This window comes from Cupressus sempervirens, chromosome 5 (genome assembly GCF_028749045.1).
Source record: "Cupressus sempervirens isolate cs-2001-9-10 chromosome 5, ASM2874904v1, whole genome shotgun sequence".
Lineage (NCBI taxonomy): Eukaryota > Viridiplantae > Streptophyta > Pinopsida > Cupressales > Cupressaceae > Cupressus > Cupressus sempervirens.
The window spans coordinates 695,242,872-695,267,096 of NC_143122.1; the positions used below are offsets into that span (position 1 = coordinate 695,242,872).

General features: G+C 37.1%; 2 protein-coding genes across 6 annotated transcripts in view; one reads left to right on the top strand and one right to left on the bottom strand.

Annotated features, from left to right (window-relative positions):
• Positions 1–24,225, bottom strand: part of LOC149557892 (zinc ion binding protein) — a 188,915-nt gene that overhangs the window by 73,456 nt on the left and 91,234 nt on the right. For 3 of the 5 annotated variants that reach the window (XM_089832348.1, XM_089832346.1, XM_089832347.1), the window contains exon 7: positions 16,425–16,499. The exons of the other annotated variants lie outside the window; for them this stretch is intronic. In XM_089832348.1, coding sequence (XP_089688474.1) covers positions 16,425–16,499 — 75 coding nt within the window. The remainder of the gene's footprint in view (positions 1–16,424; positions 16,500–24,225) is intronic. 5 annotated transcript variants of the gene reach the window in all.
• Positions 17,929–21,076, top strand: LOC149557893 (uncharacterized). The gene is made up of 3 exons (XM_089786083.1): positions 17,929–18,029; positions 20,357–20,633; positions 20,735–21,076. Exons 1-3 carry the CDS (start codon positions 17,929–17,931, stop codon positions 21,074–21,076), a joined length of 720 nt encoding a protein of 239 aa, XP_089642209.1.

Below are 24,225 nucleotides of genomic sequence, written 5' to 3' on the forward strand. Positions count from 1 at the left end.
TAAGCCTTCCTTTGATGAAACCAGCTTGGGTAGGAGAAATAAACTCATTAAGAAGCCCCCCTATCCACCTAGCCAAGATCTTTGCAATAATTTTGTATGACAGATTTAATAATGTTATAGGTCTCCAATTCTTAACTTTTGATTTATCCCCACCTTTTGGTAAAAGCTTAATAACCCCTTTATTGATGTCAGCTCCAAGTGAACCAAGTTGGAAAGCCTTCTCATACAACTCCAACAATTCAGAACCAATCTACCCAATATTGTGTTTATAAAACTCTGCAGGGATGCCATCAAGCCCAGGAGCCTTATAATTAGCTAGAGAAAGAATAGTCTCCTTAATCTCCTCCAAAGTGATGAGTCTATCCAATGCCTTAGCATCTTTATTACTAATCTTTTTGGGAATAAGTTTATGACATTTATCTAACTCCTGCTTCTTTACATCAGTCAATTCTAAGGTAAAAAGATCTTTATAAAAGCTATAAAAAGCCTCCTTAATGCAGCTAGGATCATTATTTAGATTTCCATTTACTTGAACAGACTCAATCAATTCCTTCGTATGTTTAGCTCTAATGATATTAAAAAGGTATTTAGAACATTCATCCCCTTCCTTCATCAAGTTCATCCTAGCTCGGATTTGTCGTCCTCTTATCCTATACTGCTGAATCTTCCTAAGATGGGCTTTAGTCCGTATAAGTTTCTCCTCTAAATTAGGATCACAACCCTTACTCTAAAAATCTCTTTCAATGAAATTCAAGGAACTCTATAGGACCTGCTCCTCCTCATCCTTGTCCCTAGCTCTTTTCTTACCAATAATTTGATAGACTTTTTTCCAAGATCCACCAAAAGGCTCCATCTATCCCTAGGATTCAACTCTAAGTCACATAACTTATATAAATATGTAACCATATGAATGGCCCCATTATCCTCCTCATTGTTCAATAAAGATGTGTTGAGTTTAAAACCATTTTTAGCTTTCCTATTGTTACCAAGCTCAATGTCCACAAGAACATTTGCATAAATGGGATGATGATCAAAAAGAGATGCAAGAATAACACTTACAGGATTATGACCATCTTCATTGGCAATACTAAACATTGAATCCTCCACATAAATCCTCTCCAACTGACAATAAACTCTTTGCCTCCTAGATTGATTATTACACCAAGTGAACCAAATATCAAAGAATCTTTTCTTTTGAAGAGCGATAGGATCAGCAACTCTATATTTCCTCTTGAAACAAGTCTAGAAGTAAAACTCATTACCTATCCATCAATGTGAAGATCCTCCACTTTTATCTTCCTTATTTTTGGTTTTTTAACAAGCTCTCCTTCAATGTTGCAGCAAGTCCATATTTTCTAAATTTTGTGACTGGTTGTACGGTAGTAGGAAAGGGCTACAAACCACCTACTCCTGCAGCCTTGAGTGGGAGTAATTCACTTGTTTCGTACTTCAATACTTTTACAGTTTTACAATTTACTTGTTTTTGTTGAAAGTAATTTTTCTTAATCAAACTCATGTACTTAAAGTGAATTTCATTTTTTATTTTGTGCTTGTAGATTGTTGAAAGATGCTATTTGTAAAGGTAAAGAAGTGGTTGAAGAGAAAAGGTTAGAATGGAAACAATATGGCTGCACCATACTTTCAGATGGATGGACAGATGCAAGAAACAGTACCATCATCAACTTTTTAGTTTCTTGCAAGGATCAAGTGATCTTTCTTAAATCCTTGGATGCCTCAGGCAAGATAAAGACGGCTGAGACTTTGGCTCGAATGCTAGAGAATACTGTGATAGAGGTTGGGGCTGAAAATGTGGTGGAAATCATAACCGACAATGCAGCGGCATATGTGGCAGTGGGTAGGATCTTACAAAAAAAGCATAACATTCTCTTTTGGTCTCCTTGTGCAGTGCATGTTATTGACCTTCTTTTGGAGGATATAGGGAAATTGGATTGGGTGAAACCGGTTGTAGAGGAAGCAAGGACGATAACAAAATATATCTACAATCACCCTTGGGTCCTTCGCTTGATGAGAGACTACACCAAAGACGAGGAGTTGGTTAGACCCGCAGTCACAAGATTTGCAACGATTTTTTTAGCGTTGCAAAGTGTTCTTAAACATATCAATCCTTTGAAGCAAATGTTTGTGTGTCCAAAATGGCTACAGTCAAGTTATTCAAAGAAGGTCAATGGGTAGAGTGTTGCACGCATTGTGTTTGACCTCCAGTTTTTTGAGCGAGCTTCAAAAAAAGTGGATGTGAGTTGGAAACTTCAAAATTTGATTTTTTTTTTTGTACTAATTAATCAAGTCTTTCATTATTATTTTATAACCCTACTCTTTGATCGATAATTGTTTTCTACTTTTCAATTGTAGGTGGTGAAGCCCTTGGTTAGAGTTCTCCGCTTGATAGATGGGGAACAAACCCCAATGGGGTCCCTTTATGAGGCCATGGATAGGGCGAAAGACGCTGTAACAAATAAGTATAGGGGAGAGAGCCTAAAATTTCAGCCCTTATGGGATATTATTAATAGGAGGTGGAGCAATCAGCTCCACCAACCCATTCATGCAGCAGGGTATTTCCTCAACCCTTGTTACTGCTTCTCTCCGTCATATGCAGATCCCAATGGAGAGGTCATGGAGGGCTTTAGTGAATGCATGCAGAAGATGGTACCCAACATTGCAATGAGAGACCTCATTGTGGCCGAGATGAAAGTGTATCAAAATGCAACAGGCAAACTATTCTCCTCAGCCTTGGCAAAGAGAGGTAGACAGACTCAGACACTAGGTACAATATTTGGAATTTCGAGTCTCTCACATGCATGTTAAGTAGATAAATAAGCTACAAAAACTTGTCCTCATCTTGCTTTCTAACTCTTTAATATTTATCTTGCAGATGCTTGGTGGCAAAATTGGGGTGGTAATGTCCCAAATCTGGAAAAGCTTGCTCTTCGCATCTTATGTCAGCCTTGTAGCTCATCTAGTTGTGAGCGTAATTGGAGCTTCTTTGAATCTATTCACACAAAGAAGAGGAACAAATTGGCACAAAAACGCCTAAATGACCTTGTCTTTGTGCATTATAACCTCAAGTTGCGCATAAGAAAGGTAATGGCAGCAGCAACTGAGCCACTTGATCTGGATGACATAGATCCTTTTGGGGATTGGACAGCAAAGGATGAAATATATGAGTTGGACAAGGAGGCTATGGAGGAGGGTGGTTTTGCAGTGGGACTAGACGACATTCAGGAGGAGGGCAGTGAGAATGAGAAGTTTGAGGACAGTGACAATGAGCACAATCATAGTGAGGATGAGGATGATGAGGAGTCCTTGCCAAGGCCAACACCAGCACCACCACAGACAACTACTACGGCTAGAGCTGCTAGACCCCCTCCCTCTCCCATAGTTTTGACTAGAGCTACTGGGATGGGGAAGAGGAAGAAGTAGACTAGTTTCATATTGAACTTGACATTTGTATTTGCTTATATTTTGAGTCTTTGACAAAGACAATTCGGTATTTACTATTTGTAGCTTGTTTCAAAGTTCAGAGTCTGTACACTATGACTACATCAGCATTCAACATGAGGATGCGATTTTGTTACTAATTGCATTTATATATATCTAGATCAGCTTGTTTGGTTTGTTTACTCATTTACTCACTCAATACATGCATCTACTTATTGAATTTTGTGAAAAAAATGCATTTTTAATTAAATTAAAGTCATTTTTTAAATTCCCGAGAAGTTGCCGATTTCTCTCCGATATTTGCCAAGAAAAAAAAATTTGGCCTCGCCCAGAAGTGGCCGAGAACGAGAAGTTGAACTATGATCCTCAAAGCTATTTGACTGCTATTTGACTGTGGGAGTCTCATTACTTTGCTCAACAAGGTAGTCATATCACAATATTCTTCAAGGAATTCTCCCCTTTTCATTTTTCTTTGGAGTCTTTGAAAAGTGTCGCCTAAGACTCTTCAAGTAAGTCTATTAATCTTGGGTTAATCCTTGGTTATACATTGCCTTGGTTTGCTCATTTGTAATATCTGACATTTTCTTGTATATCGGGATATTGAATGCCTTTCTAATTGCCTTCCTAGTGAAATCCGCAATGACCTTATCTTCTATAACTTTTACCCTACTATCGGGTACATAATGCTTTTCACATTCCAAGATGAGCTCTCTGCTTTGCAATGCTAGTTTGAATCTGCCTACCTGCATGATATTGTTTGGGACCATTCATTTTGCCAAATCAGTTGTGTTGGAGCATACATCCTTCTTTTGAGCTCAGCAACATTGATATGTCCCAAGTCCATGTCCCCCACCTAATCCCATGTAGAGGTGATATTTGTCTCATGCACCACTCCTTGATCTTCATACCTCATTTGTGCAGCCCTCTAAGTTTTGTCAGCTCTAAGAGTTTTAGAGGAGTCAACTATCTTTGAATTTTTAGAAGGCATCAATCTTGCAAGCATAGAACCTCGAACTACTTAATAACTTTATTAAGACACAAGCATCATTGGTATACCAATATACAACCTATTTTTCTTGCAACTTTGGGTCTTAAATTTGCTTGAATTGAACTATTTTTATATCAAGATAATAACAGACATTGAATTCATTACGGTCAAAAGGAATTTGAACTCAAAATCTTGGGATTTGGGTTAGATCTTTTACATTCATGAGTTTGGATTAGAGGAAAAAATGTGTGTAGAACCTCAACTTATCAAATTCAAGAGTAGGTCACAGACTTTAATGCAGCAGATGGTATAGATTTCAAATTTTTACACAAGGACCAAAAATGCATGTCTTTTAGAAATTTGGAAAGTGTAACAAATTAAGAAACTCCAAATTTCTTCATTTTGAAATCTAGTGTGCAAAGACCTCCATGGAAAATTTTAAGTTCCGCATATGTTCACAATCTCGTACTTCTAAGGCTTTGCATCTTTGTGTTCAATACAATCCTACTCACAGCCCCTCGCCAATCATGGTGTTTGCGCAGCCTCAACCCTTGTGTTTCTTCTGTTTTGTTGAAGTTTGGTGTAATGAACCCAATCGGATCATTCCACTGCAATGCTAAAAGAAATTGTTTCCATTTGATTTATCTTATGATTTTGTGGAGTTTACAGATTACGAGAGTTTTAGTTGGATAAATATACTTGATTTGCAATGACAGATTAAAGGTAGTACTCCAACTCTTTATCTATAGCCCTTGCATATGTAATGCCAAAATATAAAAAAATCACAATAGATACGCAATTATCAATCTTATTAACTATACTTCCTTGCTCATACATCACATGCTGAAAAAACTCAATAAATAAATAACTGATGAACCTGGTGATGGTACTCACTGAGCAAAGCGTCCAACTACAAACAAATATCAGACCCTAAGACAATTTGTTACAGTCTCCTCCAAGCATCCACATATGCAAACTGATTATATTTGCTGCCTCCAATCAGAGCACAACTCTTAGAATGTGTAGAACTCAACCCTTAAAATGTGCAGAATTGAATCTCCAACCAGACTAGCTGTGAGAATATAAAATGGCATCTACAGGAGGAAAATATATGCCCAGCTTGTTAGCAAATTATAACAAACTTAATTCCAATCACAACAGATTTAGTGTTCCAGAATCAAGGAAGATTAATGCCCAAAATCCAGGGAGTTGTGTGCTCAAATAGTAGTCAGCAATGTCGTTAATCTCCCAAATGTAAGCCTGCCCATATGCAGTAAAAATATATCACCCAGCAGCAAGGGTTTCAAAATATTTTTTATGGACAGAAGACGCCTAATGCGCAGGAACCCAGACGCCAAAGAAAGCCCTCAATTGCAGGCAATCAAAGGGCCCCAACAGAATGAATTACTGGGCACTCAAACTCAGGAAATTCATAAATTAAATTCTCGAACACACAGAATTATGTATTTCCAGTGGTTATGAAATCCAGTAGTGATGAATTCCCAATTTGCAAATTGCATATGAAATGTATCTCCAGAAAAATCTAATGTCTAGATTTCAAAAGCAGATCAATCCCCAATCACAGTGCTATGAATTTCTAAATCAGAATTACAAATTGGCAATAATCAGAAGTAGGAATTACAAATAATCAAGATTATGAAACACCAATCTCTCCAGTATAGGGTTTGCCTTCTCAGCCATACTTGATACATGAAGAGAAGACACTGAATCCCTTCAATAGACAATTGCTCCTCAGCCACAGTTGCTACAGAAAGAGAAAGCTCTAAATCTAGACTCTCCGATCAAACCACTATATCTCAGCAGTTGAATGCACAATCAACTACAAACCCTTATACTTCAGAAAGGCATACAAAATCAGAATTTAGGAAAGCCACAAAGGCAACTAAAGCAAATAATATTCAAGCATGCCTTTCTCAATGAAATGAGCTCATATTTATAATGCCTTCGTTGACAAAAGTTTCCAAAAGAACTCAACTTCTGAAATTGCGAAAGTTTCCCAACTAACTCAACTCTTCTAACTTTCCAACTTAACTCTTTTGGCAACATTCCAATGATAACTCAATCTTCAGCTTAAGTGAAATTATAAAGTTAAATTGTAACTTTATAAATAGCCTTTTAATTATTTAATAATAATTTGGCCACTAAAAAGATAATAACTCCCAAAATACTCATCATTTAAATATGTCGCCTGAAATAGGAGTCATCTATTATTTCTCCATGTGACCAAATGCACTTTCCAAAACTAGAAAAGGTCCATCTTGATCAACACAAACTTACCACAAATAGTAAGTACACAAAACTAAGCTCAAACAAAGTCCGATCTAAGTCAAACGAAAACCAACTTGTAGCTTATTGAGATGTGGAGAAGATAAGACCCTCCCAAGCCAAGCCACTATCACAGAAGACCCTCTATCCACAATAATTAGCCTACAAGGAGAACAATAATAGGCTAATTCCTAAAACTCTGATGCCGACAAAATGGGGACATTACATTTGGCCCTTTGAAATGTTTATTTCCTCCCAATTGCATTTTGTGACACATTGTGAAACTTGAGTTTTATAAAGTCTTTTACTTTATGAATTCTGCTTTCTCCGTTTTATCACATGACTTTGGAAATTTTGATTTTAATAATATATCTTCTCAATTTCAACTTTCCTCCGTTTAGCGTACAAAATATGTTCTAAGAAATTTTTAATCCAAATTTGACTTCAAGAAATTTCAACCTTTGAATAAATGAATGCGATTTTCATGACGTACATGAGACCACAACAGTCTATGTGACCAGCAGAACATGCTAAGCAGATTCCATATTTCTTTCCAATTCCAATCTTCGGATATGGATCTCAACCAATAAATCCATGGTTTGCTTGACCCTGTCAACCTCAAACAAACTATGCATGTTGCCTGCCTTTTGTATAAAATCATAGTAAATTTGGATGTTGTTGTAGACTATGCACTCAAAGAGAAAATGCCATTCTGATTCAATAGCTACTGTCCTCCAAAACACACATATCCTCTCCTCCCAAACCCCCTTGGACCTCTTCTATCTGCTTGTCTCGCACCTGAAGTGATGGGATCTAGTCCTCAACTAAGCCAATAACAACCTTGCCTTATTTGTAATAGCAGCCCCAAGGTACGCTTTCTCATCATAATCCCTGGTTGGGTTGAGTTATTTAATGTAATAACCCTTTTTTCTACCAATGTTATTATTCCACATGGTACTTTGAAACTTTTCCCTAAGACTTTTTTATGCCTACATTATCGTTCGGCCACTCTTGCACCTTGATGTTCCATTTATCCATCCATTTAATGTTTTGCTTCATCCATACTTTCTTCCTATGGTTATGAACTTCTTCTTTCACAATTTTCGGCCACCGATGGCCATGCATGTTTTCCATCATTTTTAAGTAGCTAATTAACCAAATTAACGATGAAGCATATAATGGAAAAGCGTCGGTTTCTAACAAAAGAATTTCATAGGGAACAGAAGATTTGACTTTGAGATTGCTTGTAATTCAGTGTTTTTGAATTCTCTCTATTTGCCTCCATCCACATTTTGACATGCTGCCCCCCCACACCTCATAGCCATAAAGAACTACCGGCATGACAAGCAAATTGAAGAGAGTCCTCTTAGTTTTCCAATCCCATGGTTCTACTGTCCTACATCTATTCTAAAGCAAAAATGAAGCTTTCCAACCCCCACAAATCCTTTTCGCTCTACAAATCTCCCGTCTGAGCTTATAATGAAAGTCAATCCCAAGGTACTTGTATTCTTTCACGATTTCCAACAGGCTGCCTTCAAAAAGGAATGTAGTATTCTCTTCTTTTCTCTTTAGAGAGAAAATCATGACTTTGGTTTTGGAGATATTCACCTGCATCCCAACTTCTTGGCAAAAAAATTCTAAGGCCCCTAAATGATCTCTTAATCCTTGAGCCATTTTTGCTATCAAAACAAGATCATCAACATACAAAAGAAACTTCACCACATACCCTGCCAACTAAACACCCTCCCCCTCGAAGTTATCTAACCAATTTTCTAGTTTATCGATGTATAGCCCGAACAAGGTAAGGGATAAAGGGCATCCCTGCTTGATACCAATATCACTCCCAAAACATTTGGACATACCATCACTAGTTCTGATTTTGGCTCTGACTTTGTCATATAATCTACGCACCGCTACTCTATATTCATCTAAGATGCCTAATTCTTTCATTCTGTTCCATAGCTTGCCTCTAGGCACCATGTCAAAGGCTTTCTTGAAGTCAACAAAACAGTAGTAAGCTTCTTCCCCCCGACTGTCCCCCGCTTTCTCTATTATGTGCTGAAGGCTGATGTAATGGTCAATGGTGAAGTGTTTGCGTCTGAAACCTGTCTGTCCTCTTGCTCTTTTACCTTCACTTTATGCCCATTTGCTGATTCTACAGTTAATCATGCTCACAAAAAGTTTTCCGAGAAGTGGGTCAACCATAATAGTGCAATAGTCTGATGGGCGGTTGATATCACGGCTCTATAAAAGTGGGATAACCACACTAGTAGTCCAATCTAATGGGAAACGTTCACAAGCAACACGCTTGAAAATATCCTTTAAATGAAGCGCAATAACTTTCGCTCCCCATTTTATGAATTCAGCTTGCATCCCATCAATGTCACTCGCTTTACCACTTGACAATTTCTTTATCCCCATTTTGCTATCATCAACTGTGAAGAGTTCCTTAAAAGTTTTCACCTTACGAGGAATGTTCTCCTCTTGCAGGCGCTCGTATAGCAGCTTTGCATACTCAAGCCATTGTGCATCTGTATTGCTGTTATTTATTTGCTTTCTCTCTTGTTATACTTCTTTACAAAACTTCTTGGTGTCATGCTTTCCCAGGGATATTAGTTGTTGCCTTTTTGCAGTGACATTCTACTTTTTTGGTGCAAATAATTTTGGTATACCATTTCTTGGTGTCTTTGTTAGCTTATTTCCCTTTTATATTTCTCTTTTCTGCCTTACACTCCTCATCATACTAAGAATTTGTCGGAAAGGTATTAGTAGACTTCTTTTTGTTGTTTGACCTTTTACATGCCTCTAAAGCCTTATGAATAATAACAGTAGCACTACCCCATTAACCTTGTCACTATCTAAAAGATTGTTAGTTTCTAGAAGTTTTTGTTTAAGCATTGCATTGAAAATGACTTTGTTCTCAAGTTAAAAAAGGATTTTTCCTTTGCTACTAGTTGCTTTTTGCATGCGAGTATCATGTTTATTGTGTAAGCTGTTTGAAGAGAGGTCCATCTAAAAACGTAAAGGCATGTGGTCGGAGTTCATCTCTATGGGACAAACACCAATGTTAAACTCAAGCATTTTATCTATAAGATTTTGTGAGCAGATTACATAGTCAACCACACTTTAGCCATTGCACGTCTTGCACGTGATACCCCCTAATTTTGGCCATCTTTCTAACCCTTTGCAAATAACCATATCGAACAAACTGCACAGTCCCAATAATTCAGACCCAATGTGTGAAACAACCACATTGTCATCCTCGAAGGCTCTCTTCCGAAGCCTATCACTACCTTCTTCTAGCCATAGAGGATTATTTGTCACTTTTTCATTGTCAATCAGCTGTAAGGATTCATTACTAGCAGTCCTAGCATTGAAATCCTCCACTAACATTATATCTCCAATGGTACTGAACTATAAAATGTCTTTTCAGTGAAGCATAGGGATCTTCACTGTCAAGTTTTCCCTTCTAGTAGAACTTAGACTTTTGCGAAGCAAAGTAGCATGCAGCCAATCTAAAATTAATTTCATTCCCTGATATTTGGAGCCAAATACATTGTTTATTTGGGTCCTCTTTCTCAAATTTAACAATGTCACACCACCTCTCAAGAACTAGCACCATAATCCCGCCATACCCTTTACCTATGTCATTTCCTTTATTCCAAACTAAAATTTTTGTGTAACCTTCGAAAACTGGTACTTTGCAACCCTCGTGCCACAAGAATGATGATATCTCTTTCTTCCATAATGGGCCCCACCCCCAAACCTCTTCTCCATGGGTAACCTCTATAATTCGAACTTACAATACTTAGGCAATCCTATGGGGCCCCTAGTTTCTATTTCTCCTTCGAGAAGCATTTGCTGATTTGGGCTTTCCCATTCTTCAAACAAGCCCATGTCCCTTGATTTCTTGTTGTTTTCGCTTTTTCCCATTCCTTTCTTTGTTCTTCTGGCTGTGACAAGGTTAAGTCTTCATCCAAATAAAACCCCGTGCCTCTAAGCAACCCTCTATTTCAACGAATGATGTTCTTGTCTTCTATATTTTTCAAGGTAACCCGTATGTGCCTATCTCTCCCCCTATCTAGCCACTTGCCAATCATGTTTTCCTGTTCAATGCCACCTATCCACTTCAGCTGATCTCTAAGAAAACCCCTCATTAGGGTGTTTGTTTTCTCACTTTCTCTGAAATTTTTCACTCCTTTGACTATGATATTAGCCACTTTCCCCACTTGTCCTGTTCTTCTTTTATTTGCATTTTAACTTCTTGTTCAATAATCTCTTTTGTTTGATTGTTGATACATTAACCACTTGAGACCAAGATCTCGCTTCTTCTATTTGTGCTCTCAATTGAGGCTCTTTAACTTCTATGTCCACTATGGCTGTTAGAATTTCCTTGATTTGTGTTATATCTGCTACATTGTTAGAACCAACACCTTATTTCCGGCTGATCTCCAATGCTCAAGTTCATGTTTCATGGTTTCTAACTCTTGCTTCCTAAACTCCATTTTCTCCTGCATGCTTGAAAGTTGCTCCTTTAGAGTTTTTTTTGTAATATCCCCATCATAAAATAAATGTAATTAATTAAACTTTATTATTGGGCTGATTGATCTAATATATCTCTGACCCATTTTTAATTCTTTCCATAGGAAGTTTGGTCATCGGCTATGTTTGTACACCCTCAGAAGGTTTTCCCGACGAGTATTTAAGAAGGGTTTGTAGGTAGTAGTAGGTATGCATTTTGGATTATTTTCTATGTACTGTGAATTCCTATTGGAGTTTTCTGTTGTTCGCCATTTTGGAAGTGAAAGACCTCCCCTATTTGGTTTGTCCGTTTTTAGTGGGATTCAACCCTCACCCTATTCCGTTACCTATAACACTTCACTCGGATCTAGCAAATCCAAGCACCACCTATCTCCGAATATTAATTGAATATACCTATGTTCAATTCTGATTATTTGGATTTCACTTGTTCATGATTGTATTGTAGTAACACTATATGGCCCATCTTGGACGGCCCATCTTGTATGGCCTGTCCTGCATGGCCCATCTTATACAACCCATCCTGCACGACCTATCCTGTATGGCCTACATGCATATACCGTACGGCCCTTCATATCTCTACCGTATGGCTTCATTCCTATTGCTCCATACTTGGTTGCTTTACCTTCACTATACGGCCATCTTGGCCTGCTGTACGACCCTTTAGCACCACGGCATTTGGTTTCCCTTACCGGACATCTAACCTCATCAATTTCGTACAGATTTTCCTAACTGCTTCCTGTAGCCACTGTACAGTATTTCCATTGCTTTTAGACACAAGCATATGATCATTCCTAGTGAATAATTGATAGTTCTGTGTAGGGTTGTGACAGAAGGGTATCGGAATCTTACAGTGGTATAAGAGCTTTTTATTCTACTAGCTTGTGGAAGTGAATGTAATTGCAAGTTTATACTCGAAGGAGAAGGCAAAATAACCCTATTGATAGAATGGTAGATCATCAGGATCCTACAATAGAACTCATGAATCTTTTAAGAGAGCTCAACAGAAACCAAATACAAATCAACGAAACCCAATGGCTGATGTAGGAAACACGGCAGAAATTATCCAAGGAAAAGACAACAAGAGAACAAAATGGGCATAATGACGACTCGATTTCAAGAAGGGCAAATTTTCAACCCTCTCATTCTCGACCCTCGATACCCATCTTCCTTCCAAGGACGGAAGCACCACGCAGAGAAAGAGAGCCACTTTTCAAGAAATGCAAGAAAAACTTCAGGAAGATTTTTGGAACACAAATATGGAAGGTGATATATCTTACAGAGACTATGTTGATCTAAGAAAGAGATATTCTAGCGAGGGAAATCATGGTTATTTTAATGATGATCTCAGGAGAAAGATCGGAAAGCTAAACTTATCTCCATTTCATGGATCTGGCACCATTACCGCACAATCATGGGTTCTGAAGGAAGATACTTATTTCCAACTCAATCCGATGCCCGAAGAGGAAGCAATCAAGTTCATAATACTTCATCTGGAAGGAGTGGCGCATGAGTGGTGGCATCATGGATTGGTCACTCTCAGACACGACCAAGTAACCTCTTATGTCGAGTTCACTAAGAGACTCATTGACCGTTTCGAAGGGAAGAATCCTGAGCTAAATTTCAAAGATCTAGCTTAGCTAAAGCAAACGGGCACGGTAGACAACTACATCACTGAATTCCAAAGGTTGTCAATATTAGTCACAAACATCTCTGAAAGACGTCAAATTGTGTTATTCATGGATGGGCTAAGAGAGCCTTTAAGAGGCTGGATCAAAGGGTTCAACCCGTGTGCACTCAATGAAGCTATTAAGGTGTGTGGCATGGCCGCATCTTCCTCCAAAACTCACACAGCTACACCAACACCATCCCTACAAGAAGACAAAGACAAGGAGCCAATTCAGAAAAAACCTCAATTTGATGAAGATTCTCGACAAGAGCTCGAAAGGAAAAAGCTATGTTTCACGTGCAAAGAAACATGGGGACCTGGTCATCGCTGTTTTGTGAAGGGAAAGATTCATTACATTGAGGTGATTCCTAATGATGACGACGGACAAACACTTGCACCAACGGCCTACATACATATACCGTACGGCCCTTCATATCTCTACCATATGGCTTCAAAGCTATCGCTCTATACTTGGTTGCTTTACCTTCACCGCATGGCCATCTTGAACTACCATACGACCCTCTAGCACCACAGCCTTTGGTTTCCCTTACCATACATCTAACCTCATCAATTCTGTACGGTCTTTCCTAATTGCTTCCTATAGCCACCGTACAGTAGGTCCATTGTATCAGATACAAGCATACGATCATTCCTAGAGAATAATTGATAGTTCCATGTAGGGTCGTAACAAAATTTTACATTTTTTCCCGTTCTATCTTACTTGTGTACTCTATCGCTTCATATACTTTGTTCTCTTCTTCTCAATTCCTCTTTTTCAGAGCCTCAAGCCTCTTCTTCAAGTCCATGAGTTCTTGCACATATAGTTTTGGACACCACGTTAAAGGTGTAGTGGTTGGGCTGTACTATATATTATCATCTAGTGATTCCTCCGTGTTGCCCACTTTAACCGTTTGTGACTGTTTCACCTTGTCGTGAAAACAAACCAATGAGCTTGCCTGATATTACCTGATTTTGTAACCTTTCAACTCCCTCCCCCTCCATCACAGTTGTTTCCATACTAGATTGTTCAATACTATCGGAAACCCCTTTCGCACGCGGTAAAATCATTGCAAGATGCCTCTTGGACGGTTCTTTGATCTTCCTAGTCTATCTACGCCTTAAAATCTCTTTGTATTGCTTTGCCTTAACCAATATCAACCCTCTGTCTATATTAGTTGCCTTCTTTTGGAGATAATCCAACATGATAGTCTCCTAGACATCCATTAAACCATTTGCATTGTCCATTGCCAATGGAGTTGTGCATTTGGCTATTTTCCCTCTCATTAAATGGTTGCACCCTTCCTGATAAAGGGCATTCAGCATTGGTCCCAGCAGATGAGAGGAGTTGTTGAAACCAGTTCCACCTTTTGGGTTAAACAAAATCTTATTCCTTGTCTCCTGGTGAGAATATGTAGTGTTGGGTTCATGACAAATCACTGTCATCTTACCCATTACCTCATTTTGACCAAGTCCCATGCCAAAGAATGTCGAGTGATGGTTACTCTAGAAGCGGTCTGTGCGTTTGGTTTAGTGTGTTTATTTGTGTTTGGCTTAGTGTGTTTTTGCAACAACAGCACATACATACAATAAAGGAGAAAGTTAAAACAAGAGTTATACACAAAAATAGGTCTGTAAGAAATTTTGAATTTAATGTTTCCTTACCTTTAGTGAAATTTCATCTTTTCATACTTTCACACAAGCCATCTTGTTTAAGAAATTTCGACCTTCGCTAGTTCTTTGTTTAATAAAATTTCATCCTTTTTTATTTTTGCAACATGAAATAAGTTTTAGAAAATTCACCCTATTTGAGGAAAATTCGAAAAAAGGCCTTTCGGAAATTCTGAAATTACTTTATTACTTCGCTTTTTACTTCATCTTTGCATAACTTTGCACATAAAATTTTTGTTTAAGAAGTTTCACACTTCGATATTTTACGCACCAAAAAATGACTTTTAGGAAATCCTGAAATTTCTTTTTTTGCAGATTTATCCTTATAAAAAACTTCAATTTTGACACAACAAAAGAATTTAAAGAAATTTTGACTTACCCTATGCCTCAAGAAGTTTCATACTCTTTTTTTTTTGGCGCGTGATATAGGCATTTAGGAAATTTCATTGTTTTGACCTTAAGCAATTTCACTTTCTCGTGCTTTATGACATAAACACCTGATTTAGGAAATCTTGAGTTTCTTCATCTTTGTGAAACTTCTATATGCAGTGATGCTTCAAACTTGTCCAACTTCCTCATACACACTAAAAAAATCAATTTTCAATTTCAGATATTCTCATGACTTCCAGATTTCCTCATGACCAAAGACATCAAATCTTATCATGAAACCTATCGTAGACAAGGTCCTAAGAAAAAAGCCTAACCAAGTCTCTGCGGTATAAGGTAGTTTCCTTATTTCAACATGCAAGGACCTAAGGACCAACACAAACAAGCCTAATCTAACCTAAGGACCTAGAAGAAGATTGGGCTCACTGACTCTCAATGGGGTGTGTGTACAAGGCACAACACACAGAAGATTACAATGGTAAGGGTATTTTTATTTTGTGATTATCCCCCATTTAATATTCCCACTAGACACTCTAGCAAACCAACTAATTTTTACTCAAAAAGCTCACAAGTTTTTACTGATGTAAGTAATGGTAGATCAGCTATACTTGCAGATGTCAAAATAAAGAGTTGTGCGGCATATGAAGTTCTTCCATAGTGAAAGGAATTTCATACCTAAATAACATGACACAAATCAAGATAAACTACAAATTATTTACTGATACAAAAATTCCCCATATGAAGCAATGTAACCTACATCCAACACTTGGAAACAATCCAAAATCATTTTCAATTTCAAATTACCCTAACGCTTCTAGAATCACTGTAAGTATGCCTCTAAATGATTTTATCTAAAACATCTTATGCTCTAAGAAGATCCACAAACAAATCAGTTTGTCTTTAAATGTTTTGCACCCAAAATCATCAAGATATTAGACTGATCTGCTAACTTAGCTATAAATTTTAAGGGTCAAGCTTGTATTTTAGGATATGAGGAAGTTAGATACCACTTTGGTGTATAAGACACCCCAAAGCCTAAAGGGGTTCTTTTTCCATTATTAAAATTTATCCCTCTTAGGGTTTTAGCTCCTTTCTAAGACTTACAATAAATCAATACATTCCAATACAAGCCAGATAAGGACTCTATATTCTAATAAAGAAAGGTTGCAATACAAAAATATAATTAGAAGTTTTGTGAATACTCAAAAGAAAAAAAATATGATACATAGCATTTGGCATTTTACTATTTATTTTGTAAATATAAATAATGCAAGTCTTGATATAATAATTGAGACAGTAAACAATCATACGTCAATCATTTGATTATGCACATTCTAAAGCTGAGCTACTTGACAATTTATGTTTCTAAATTTTATTAACACTTGAAAAAGTAGAACATTAAATGACCAATAAAAGGAAAATCTAGCAAACCTCATTGAATTGGTTCAGTACATCTTTCAGAGTACTCTCATTCGACCATTGTAACTCAAACATTGAAGGCAACTCCTATACCAAGTGAATAAGACAAACCTTTAAGTGCTTGTTATGAATAGAGCCCATATCAGATGGTCGCATGACCAGTCATTGTAAATTATTCTTATTTACACAAACCAAAAAGCTAAAGAATGATGCAAATCAATATATCCTTCTCTCAGTAGGAAATAACATTCCTCCAAATATACAATTGCCTTAAATGATAATTTAATGCCTCCAAAATCTGTGATATGAGCAAACAATAAAATCTTCATTATTAGAAATGAAACTCTAGATGTGTAATAAACTTAAAGAATCAAATGAATTATTAGCAAAATTCAAAGAATTTAAAGTCTTAGTTGAAAATATAAATGGGGAAAGAATCAAAACCCTAAGATCACATGACAGGGGACAATATATCTTCAAAAAACTTTTTAAAAAATTGTCATGCTACTGAGATTAAGAGTGCATACAGCGTTCCATATAATCCTCAACAAAATGGGGTAGTAGAAAGCACGAATAAAACCATAGTTAAGCTACTAAAGCTATGATGCATGATCAAAACCTTCATACCTCATTTTGGGAAAAAACCTCTAACATTGCAATCTACATTCAAAACAGATATCCTCACTCTAGTCCTAACAACATAACCCCTAAAGAAGCTTTTACTGGAAACAAGCCTGACTTAAATCATTTTAAAATATTTGATTGCCCAGTGTATATTCAAATTCCTAAGGAGAAAAGATCAAAACTAGACCCATCAGAAAAGAAAGTGATATTATTGGATTTAGTGAATCATCCAAAGCTTACAAGATATATGTTCTTGGTCAGAAAATAATTGAACTAAACAGACATGTCACTTTTGAAGAGAACATGGCATTCAAAACATTAGTGAGACTGACAATGAGTCACCTCAAGAAATGGAAGAGGATCTTGACACTGAACTTCAGAAGGAGACATTCGTAGAAAGTGATGAACCTATAAATTCTACTCCTGAACTTCTTGAACCTACTAATAATAACAGGAAGAGACCACTCTAGGAAAGGAAAGTTCTAGACTAAGCAGGAAATTATACTGCACCTAAAGGCACATTTAGAGAAACCAAGAAGCCAAGAGGCCACTCAAATTATGTTCTTTTATGAGTGAACTTATTAAATCTGAGTCTCCAAATGCTAAAGAACAATTAAAACATCAAGTTTGGAAAGATATCATAATTGAAGAGTATCAATCCATTATGAAAAACAATGTCTGGGACATTGTGCCCAGGCCTAAAGGAAAATCAGTTGTCTCATCCAAATGGCTATGTGGAAGTACTAAAAAGTAAAAAGCTAGATTTATTGCTAGACGCTTCTTCCAAAAGGAAGGAAATGATTATGAAGAAAAATTTGTCCCAATTGCCGAGTACACATTAGTAAGTACCATAATTGTTATCACAATCTCAAAAGAGTGGAAAATACATCAAATGGATGTAAAGCTTAGTTACCGGATTCGCCTGGAAATGGCCGGATCCGGACTCGGGTCCGATTCGGATCCGGATCCACGTATGGATCCGAGCGGATCCGGGCAAGATTACGAATCCTACCCGGATCCTCGAGGATCCACACGCGGATCCGCATGAATCCGCGGCAATAACATAGTAAGGAAGCAAAAACGTGGGCCCAATTTCAATTTTTTTATGTTTTTTTTTCCCCTAAAGGCCCTAAACCCTAAAAACGACCCTCTAAATCACAATGCAAGTTCATTTGCTCTCTATTTTGTTCTCTATTTTGCTCTCTCATACTTGCTAGTTTGAAGTAAAGTGCTTGGATTCGAAGGAGATCGGTTGTGGAGCTTCAAATACCTTGCAAGAAGTGTTTAAGGTATGCATTTCAACCATATTCTTGAGTTCTTTCATAGATTATTGATTTATTTTTAGTTTTCCAAATTTTCAAGTTTTTGTGCAAGTGTGAAGCATGGTTTTCTTTCACTTTTTTTTTCTAGATTGCAAGAATAGAACAATGAGTAGTCAAGGCTCAGTGGGTGGGGGTGGGGCTGCATCACCAAGCTTCAAAATTGATAAGGGGTCTCCTTTATGGAGACACACAACAAGAGTTGCACAATGTCCTGGGGGTGGCGCATACATATGGAAATGTAATTTTTGCAACATACAACATAGAAGCTCCTATTCTCGAGTGAAACTACATTTTTTGGGCCCTGCGGGTGAAGGAATTCACATGTGTCGAGGTAGTGATAAGAAGGGATTACCAGCTGCACAAATAGCAGCGTTAGCAAAAGAGCAAGATGATGCTGATAGAGCAGTTGCAAAAGCAAAACATAGTGCTTCAAAACAAACAAATATACCAACACCATCATCCAATCAAACAAACACAAGAACACATCCTTTTTTGCCTATGCCAACTACAAATGATGAAGATGAAGACCCATCTCTACTCACCCGCAAGAGAGGCCCACTAGATAGGGCATTCCCAATTGAAAAGAGAGACATTGCTGATCACAAAGTTGGACATTGTTTAATTGCAAATGGTGTTTCATTTAATTTTGCTAGATCACCTTATTTTAGGGAGATGGTGGAAGCAATAAATGATGCACCCCATGGTTACAAACCGCCTGGTTATGAGAAGTTGCGCACTACCATATTACATGATGAGAGGAAAAATGTAGAGGCTCAACTTCAACCAATAAGAGATTTTTGGGTTCAATCGGGTGTGTATTATTTCAGATGGGTGGAAAGATTGTAGAAACCGTCCATTGATCAATGTTATTGCTGTATGCCCTAAGGGGGCAATGTTCTTGAAGGCAATTGATTGTGAAGGGCAAGTGAAAGATGCAGAATTTATTTCACGCATTCTCATTGATGCCATAGAGTCAGTGGGTCCTGATAATGTTGTCCAAGTAGTCACGGACAATGCAAAAGTTTGTAGGGTTGCAGGGATAATTGTAGAGTCTAGATATGATCATATCTTTTGGACACCATGCACCATCCACTCTCTCAATTTAGTGATGAAAGCAATTGGCACCGAAATAGATTGGGTGAAAAGGATATATGAGGAAGCTGAAGAGATTCAAATGTTTGTGACAAATCACCACATGTCACAAGCAATTTTTAGGAGTTTCTCGGACTTGAAGTTATTGAAGGTAAATTTTTATATTTAATATATAGTAGAATATTATTGGATTCCACAATTATTAATTTTTGTTGTTGTTTACATTAACATGTTTTAATTTTTAAATGTTTTACTAACTTGAGTTTAACATGCTCTTAGGTTGCTGAAACCCGGTTTGCCTCTCACACAATCGTCTTGAGACGACTTGTGAAGGTAAAAGAAGCATTGAAGCATATGGTCATTAGGCCCCAATGCGGCGTTTGGAAGAATTCCAATACAGCAAGGGCTTTAAATGTGAGAAGAATGATACTAGATGAGGATTGGTGGGGTCTTGTGAGTTATGTGTTGGAAATCACCAATCCAATAATGGCAATGCTTCGCTTTGCAGATAGTGATGAGCCATGCCTTGGGGACATTTATGATTCCATGGATAGTATGCTGGAAAAAATTAAAATGGTAAGTTTTACGCTCTATTACAACAATTTTTTATTTGAGAGCTATCTAGATTCTAAATTTTAAATTGACATATTCACTAATTATAATTATTATTCATATTTCATATCTTAGGTCATACAAAGGAGGGAGAATGATCCTGAGGACACCCTTTACAAGAAGGTGGAAAAAATTGTTCATCATCGATGGAACAAGATGACCACACCTTTGCACCTCCTTGCATATGCTCTATCCCCGAGGTACTGTAGTTCTTATCAAATGTTTGTGCTTATTTTATCCAATGTTTGTGCTATTGATATTTGATAGTGTTCAATTGTCTTTTGTTATCCCCAGGTACTATAATGCAAATGTACTTCGCATTCCAGGTAGAGTGCAACCATTTAGAGATGTAGAGGTTGTAGATGGGTATAAGAGGGCACTAGCTAAGATATTCCAACATCCAGAGATTGGGGCAATTGTGAGGAGTGAATTTGCTGCTTTCAACTCAGGTGAGGATTTCCACCCTATTGCCATAGCAGACCAAAGCAGGATGGGTGCCATCAAATGGTGGTACCTTCATGGGCAAGCCTTCACGTACCTCCAACCTCTTGCCATAAAGGTCCTATCCCAAGTAAGTTTGTAAAATTAAGCTTAACATTCTCAATTCCTTGAATTTATTATTTAATTTATTTATCTTGATTGTTGTATTGATAATTTTTAATTTCTCTTTAGGTTGCCAGCTCTTCTGCAGCTGAGCGGAATTGGAGTACTTACTCCTTTATCCACTCAGTCAAACGCAACCAGTTGGCTCCAAAAAAATCAGAAAACCTTGTGTTCATTCACAACAATTTGCGCTTGTTGTCACGGAAGGATCCTAAGTACAAGAAGGGGCCCGAAAAGCTTTGGGATGTAGCACCCGAGACTCCTGATTTAGATATGACCATCCGGGATCTTGCTAGATCCACTTTGATTGATGTGGATGATGAGGAGGAGGATTATGAGTTAACAATCCCCTCTACTACTAGCGGTTTGGGTTCCTCTACTGATACAAATGCAGCTCTTGCAGCTCACTAGTACCCCTCTGATGCGGATTTTCTTGAAAATCCATTTGATGATTAAATAAAAACTTTAGTGTTGACTCTGGACTCTTATGAGTAAATCATGTTATAAACTTTAAGTTTAATGACCTATATTTTGAATGTTACAAACTTTCACTTTCAGTAATTCAATGTGAATGTGTTGATTTTCTTTATAATCGTGAAAATAGATTAATTATCAATGTCATTGATTAAGTATACTAGATTCATAGATGCATACTAGAATCATAGATTCATACTATGAAATGATTTAGTTTTAGAATTATGTATATTTCTCTTTTTTTTAGTGTGTGTGTGTGTGTGTGTATATATATATATATATATATATGCACGAATCCTCCACGAATCATAATTGGGAAAAAAAAAATCCCGAATCCACGGATCCGATTCACGTGCCCGAATTGGATTCGTGTCACGAATCAGCAACTAAGATGTAAAGACTACATTTTGAATAGTATTATAGAAGAGAAAGTATATCTAGAACAGCCTGAATGGTTTATTATTCATGATAGCAGTTCTCATATTTGATGCTTAAAGAAGGCTCTCTATGGCCTCAAGCAAACACCGAGAGCTTGGTATGAAAGGATAAATAGTTATCTCACCAAGTTGGGGTTCTCCAAAGATAAAGCAGATCCTAACCTCTACTTCAAGGTAACAAATGGTGATATGTTAATCATCATTATTTATCTTGATGATTTACTAATCACAAGTGAAGATCATCACATTATAAAATGCAAACAAGATCTCGCTTCAAAATTTGATATGAAGGACTGAGGTCTCCTACATTACTTCCTAGGACTAGAAGTATGGCAAGATGAGAATTTTATTATTCTAAATCAAGGTAAATACACTATTGATATTCTAAATAGTTTTGGAATGATAGACTACAAACCTATGTCTACACCCATGAAAACAAATTTACATAAGTTATTTGATGCATACTCTGAATCAAATTTAGTCGCTACTAGACTCTATCATAAGATAATTAGATCCTTAATGTATTTGGTCAATACTAGGCTAGACATCAGCTATGCTATAAACGCTCTCAGCCAGTTCATGTGTGAGCCCACAAAAATACTTCTTGCAAAAGCAAAACATATCAGGAGATATCTACATGGAACTACTGGACTTGGACTAAAATATGATAATGTTGATATACGTCTCAATGGGTATTAAGACTTACATTGGGTTGGCAATGATGTTGATTGTAAAAGCAGCTCCACGTGTTGTTTCAGCTTCGGATCTGCCATGATATCACAGTTCAGCAGAAAGCAATATTCAGTTGCGTAGAGTTCTATGGAAGCCAAGTACATTGCAGCATCCATGGGTGCTGAAGAAGCAATAAGGTTGAGGAAATTACTAGTAGGATTGTTTGGACAATCCATGGACCCCACTATCAAACACTGTGGAAATCAGTGTTGTATAAAACTTTAAGTAAATCTAGTATTTCATAACAGATCAAACCATAGTGAGATCCCCTACCATTAAATCGAGGATATGGTGGAAACAAATGTCATACAACTAAGATATATTAGCACAAATGAGCAAAGTGTTGACATTCTTACCAAGCCCCTCTCACAACCAAAAGTGGATCACTTCAAAAGTAAACTTGGTATGATTAAAATATAATAAAGTAAACTTGGTATGATTAAAATATAATTATATTTTATGAGGTTGAGATTCAATTAAATTTTAATTAAAAGATATGTTATGTTTATGATATGAGCTACTACATGATTAGGTAGAAACATCATGAAAGGTGATGATCTTTCCATGATGTTTGATTGAGGTTACTATTATACAGGGACGATCTTATCAAGAGTTTAACTTGCTATCATGATGGATATCATTTCGTTGATGTCTATAATGATCATGATAGCACGTCTCTTATGCAATCTCTAAAATTACATCACTAAGATATGGCATGGTCTATACTATAGTATTGGAGACACCATGTGCAGATATTTTCCTTGGTAGGTGTTGGGCAGATATTTTGCAATCGACAGTTTTGGGTAAAATCCAGTTGCAAAATAGGTAGACCAACCACAGCATGTGAGACAAAATCTGTCCTACCTTAAAGAGAAGGCTCCCCTTTCCCACCATTCCTTGGATCAACTCAAGGTAAACAAGAAGTTGAGAGATTTGAAAGGGTATTACCAATACTTTGTCCTCTTAGCTTTCGGGAAAGAATACACTTACTTGAGGAGCGAGTAATGGGCAATATGAAACCTCAAACTACACTTCTATCTAAAGAAGCAAATGGCAATACCGATAAACTAACACTATCTCAAACACTAGCTGAAAACGTACTAGTTCGGCTCTAAGTCTGATCTTAAACTATGCTATAAGAATGACATTTACCGTTGCGGCACAAAGAATTCCAGAAGTAAAGAATTCTAACTATTTTTGTGAATTAAGAAAGAGAGACAAGCTACAATCAAAGCTCCTAGTCTATATATCTCCACAACCGCTCCCAGTCAAAGCTTCGGCTCCGATTGCTTCCTAACACTTTGTACGTTATTATCAAGAATGCAAAAACAAGTGAATCAAAGATAACAAATGCAAATCACAATCAAAGCTTCCAACTTGCACAAGTCACAATTGCACTCAATCAAAGTTCAGCTTCAATTGTTTCTTTGTATTCACTTTTCTTTCGAAATAGTACCACACAATCAAAGTTATGCTTGCAAAATTTCTCCAGAGCTCTCTTGCATACAATAAAAAATGATTTTTACAATGAGGGGGGACTCCTTTTGTAATGTCCCCCCTCCATTTTCTATCTCTTATGATTCCAACTATAAGTAACTTATTTTCTATTTATAACTTGTATACTGCTCTTCTATATATCGTAAATAACTGTCTTGATATTGATGAGGACTAGTTTGTAAGGAGTATGTTGCTCAACAACAATTCTGATCCGTAGTTGATAATGGACTTTGCCTCCAATCAAAAAGATTGACTTTATGTCCCAACCTTTGTATCCAACGTAAATAATATTGTAATAAAGTTGATCTGATATATGTGTTTGTATTCCTTATGTCAGCCTTAATACAATAGAAGTACTACCCAATTTGTTGACATAACTAAGCCTTGATCTAATGTATATATGGTATTCTTTACTGAGAG

Excerpts from the sequence above, each read along its gene's own strand:
- LOC149557893 (XM_089786083.1), top strand. The coding sequence starts at position 17,929 with ATGGATGTAAAGCTTAGTTACCGGATTCGCCTGGAAATGGCCGGATCC. Across the intron at positions 18,030-20,356 it reads ATGGATCCGAGCGGATCCGG|GTACTATAATGCAAATGTAC; the intron begins GCAAGATTACGA and ends TGTTATCCCCAG. Across the intron at positions 20,634-20,734 it reads CCATAAAGGTCCTATCCCAA|GTTGCCAGCTCTTCTGCAGC; the intron begins GTAAGTTTGTAA and ends ATTTCTCTTTAG.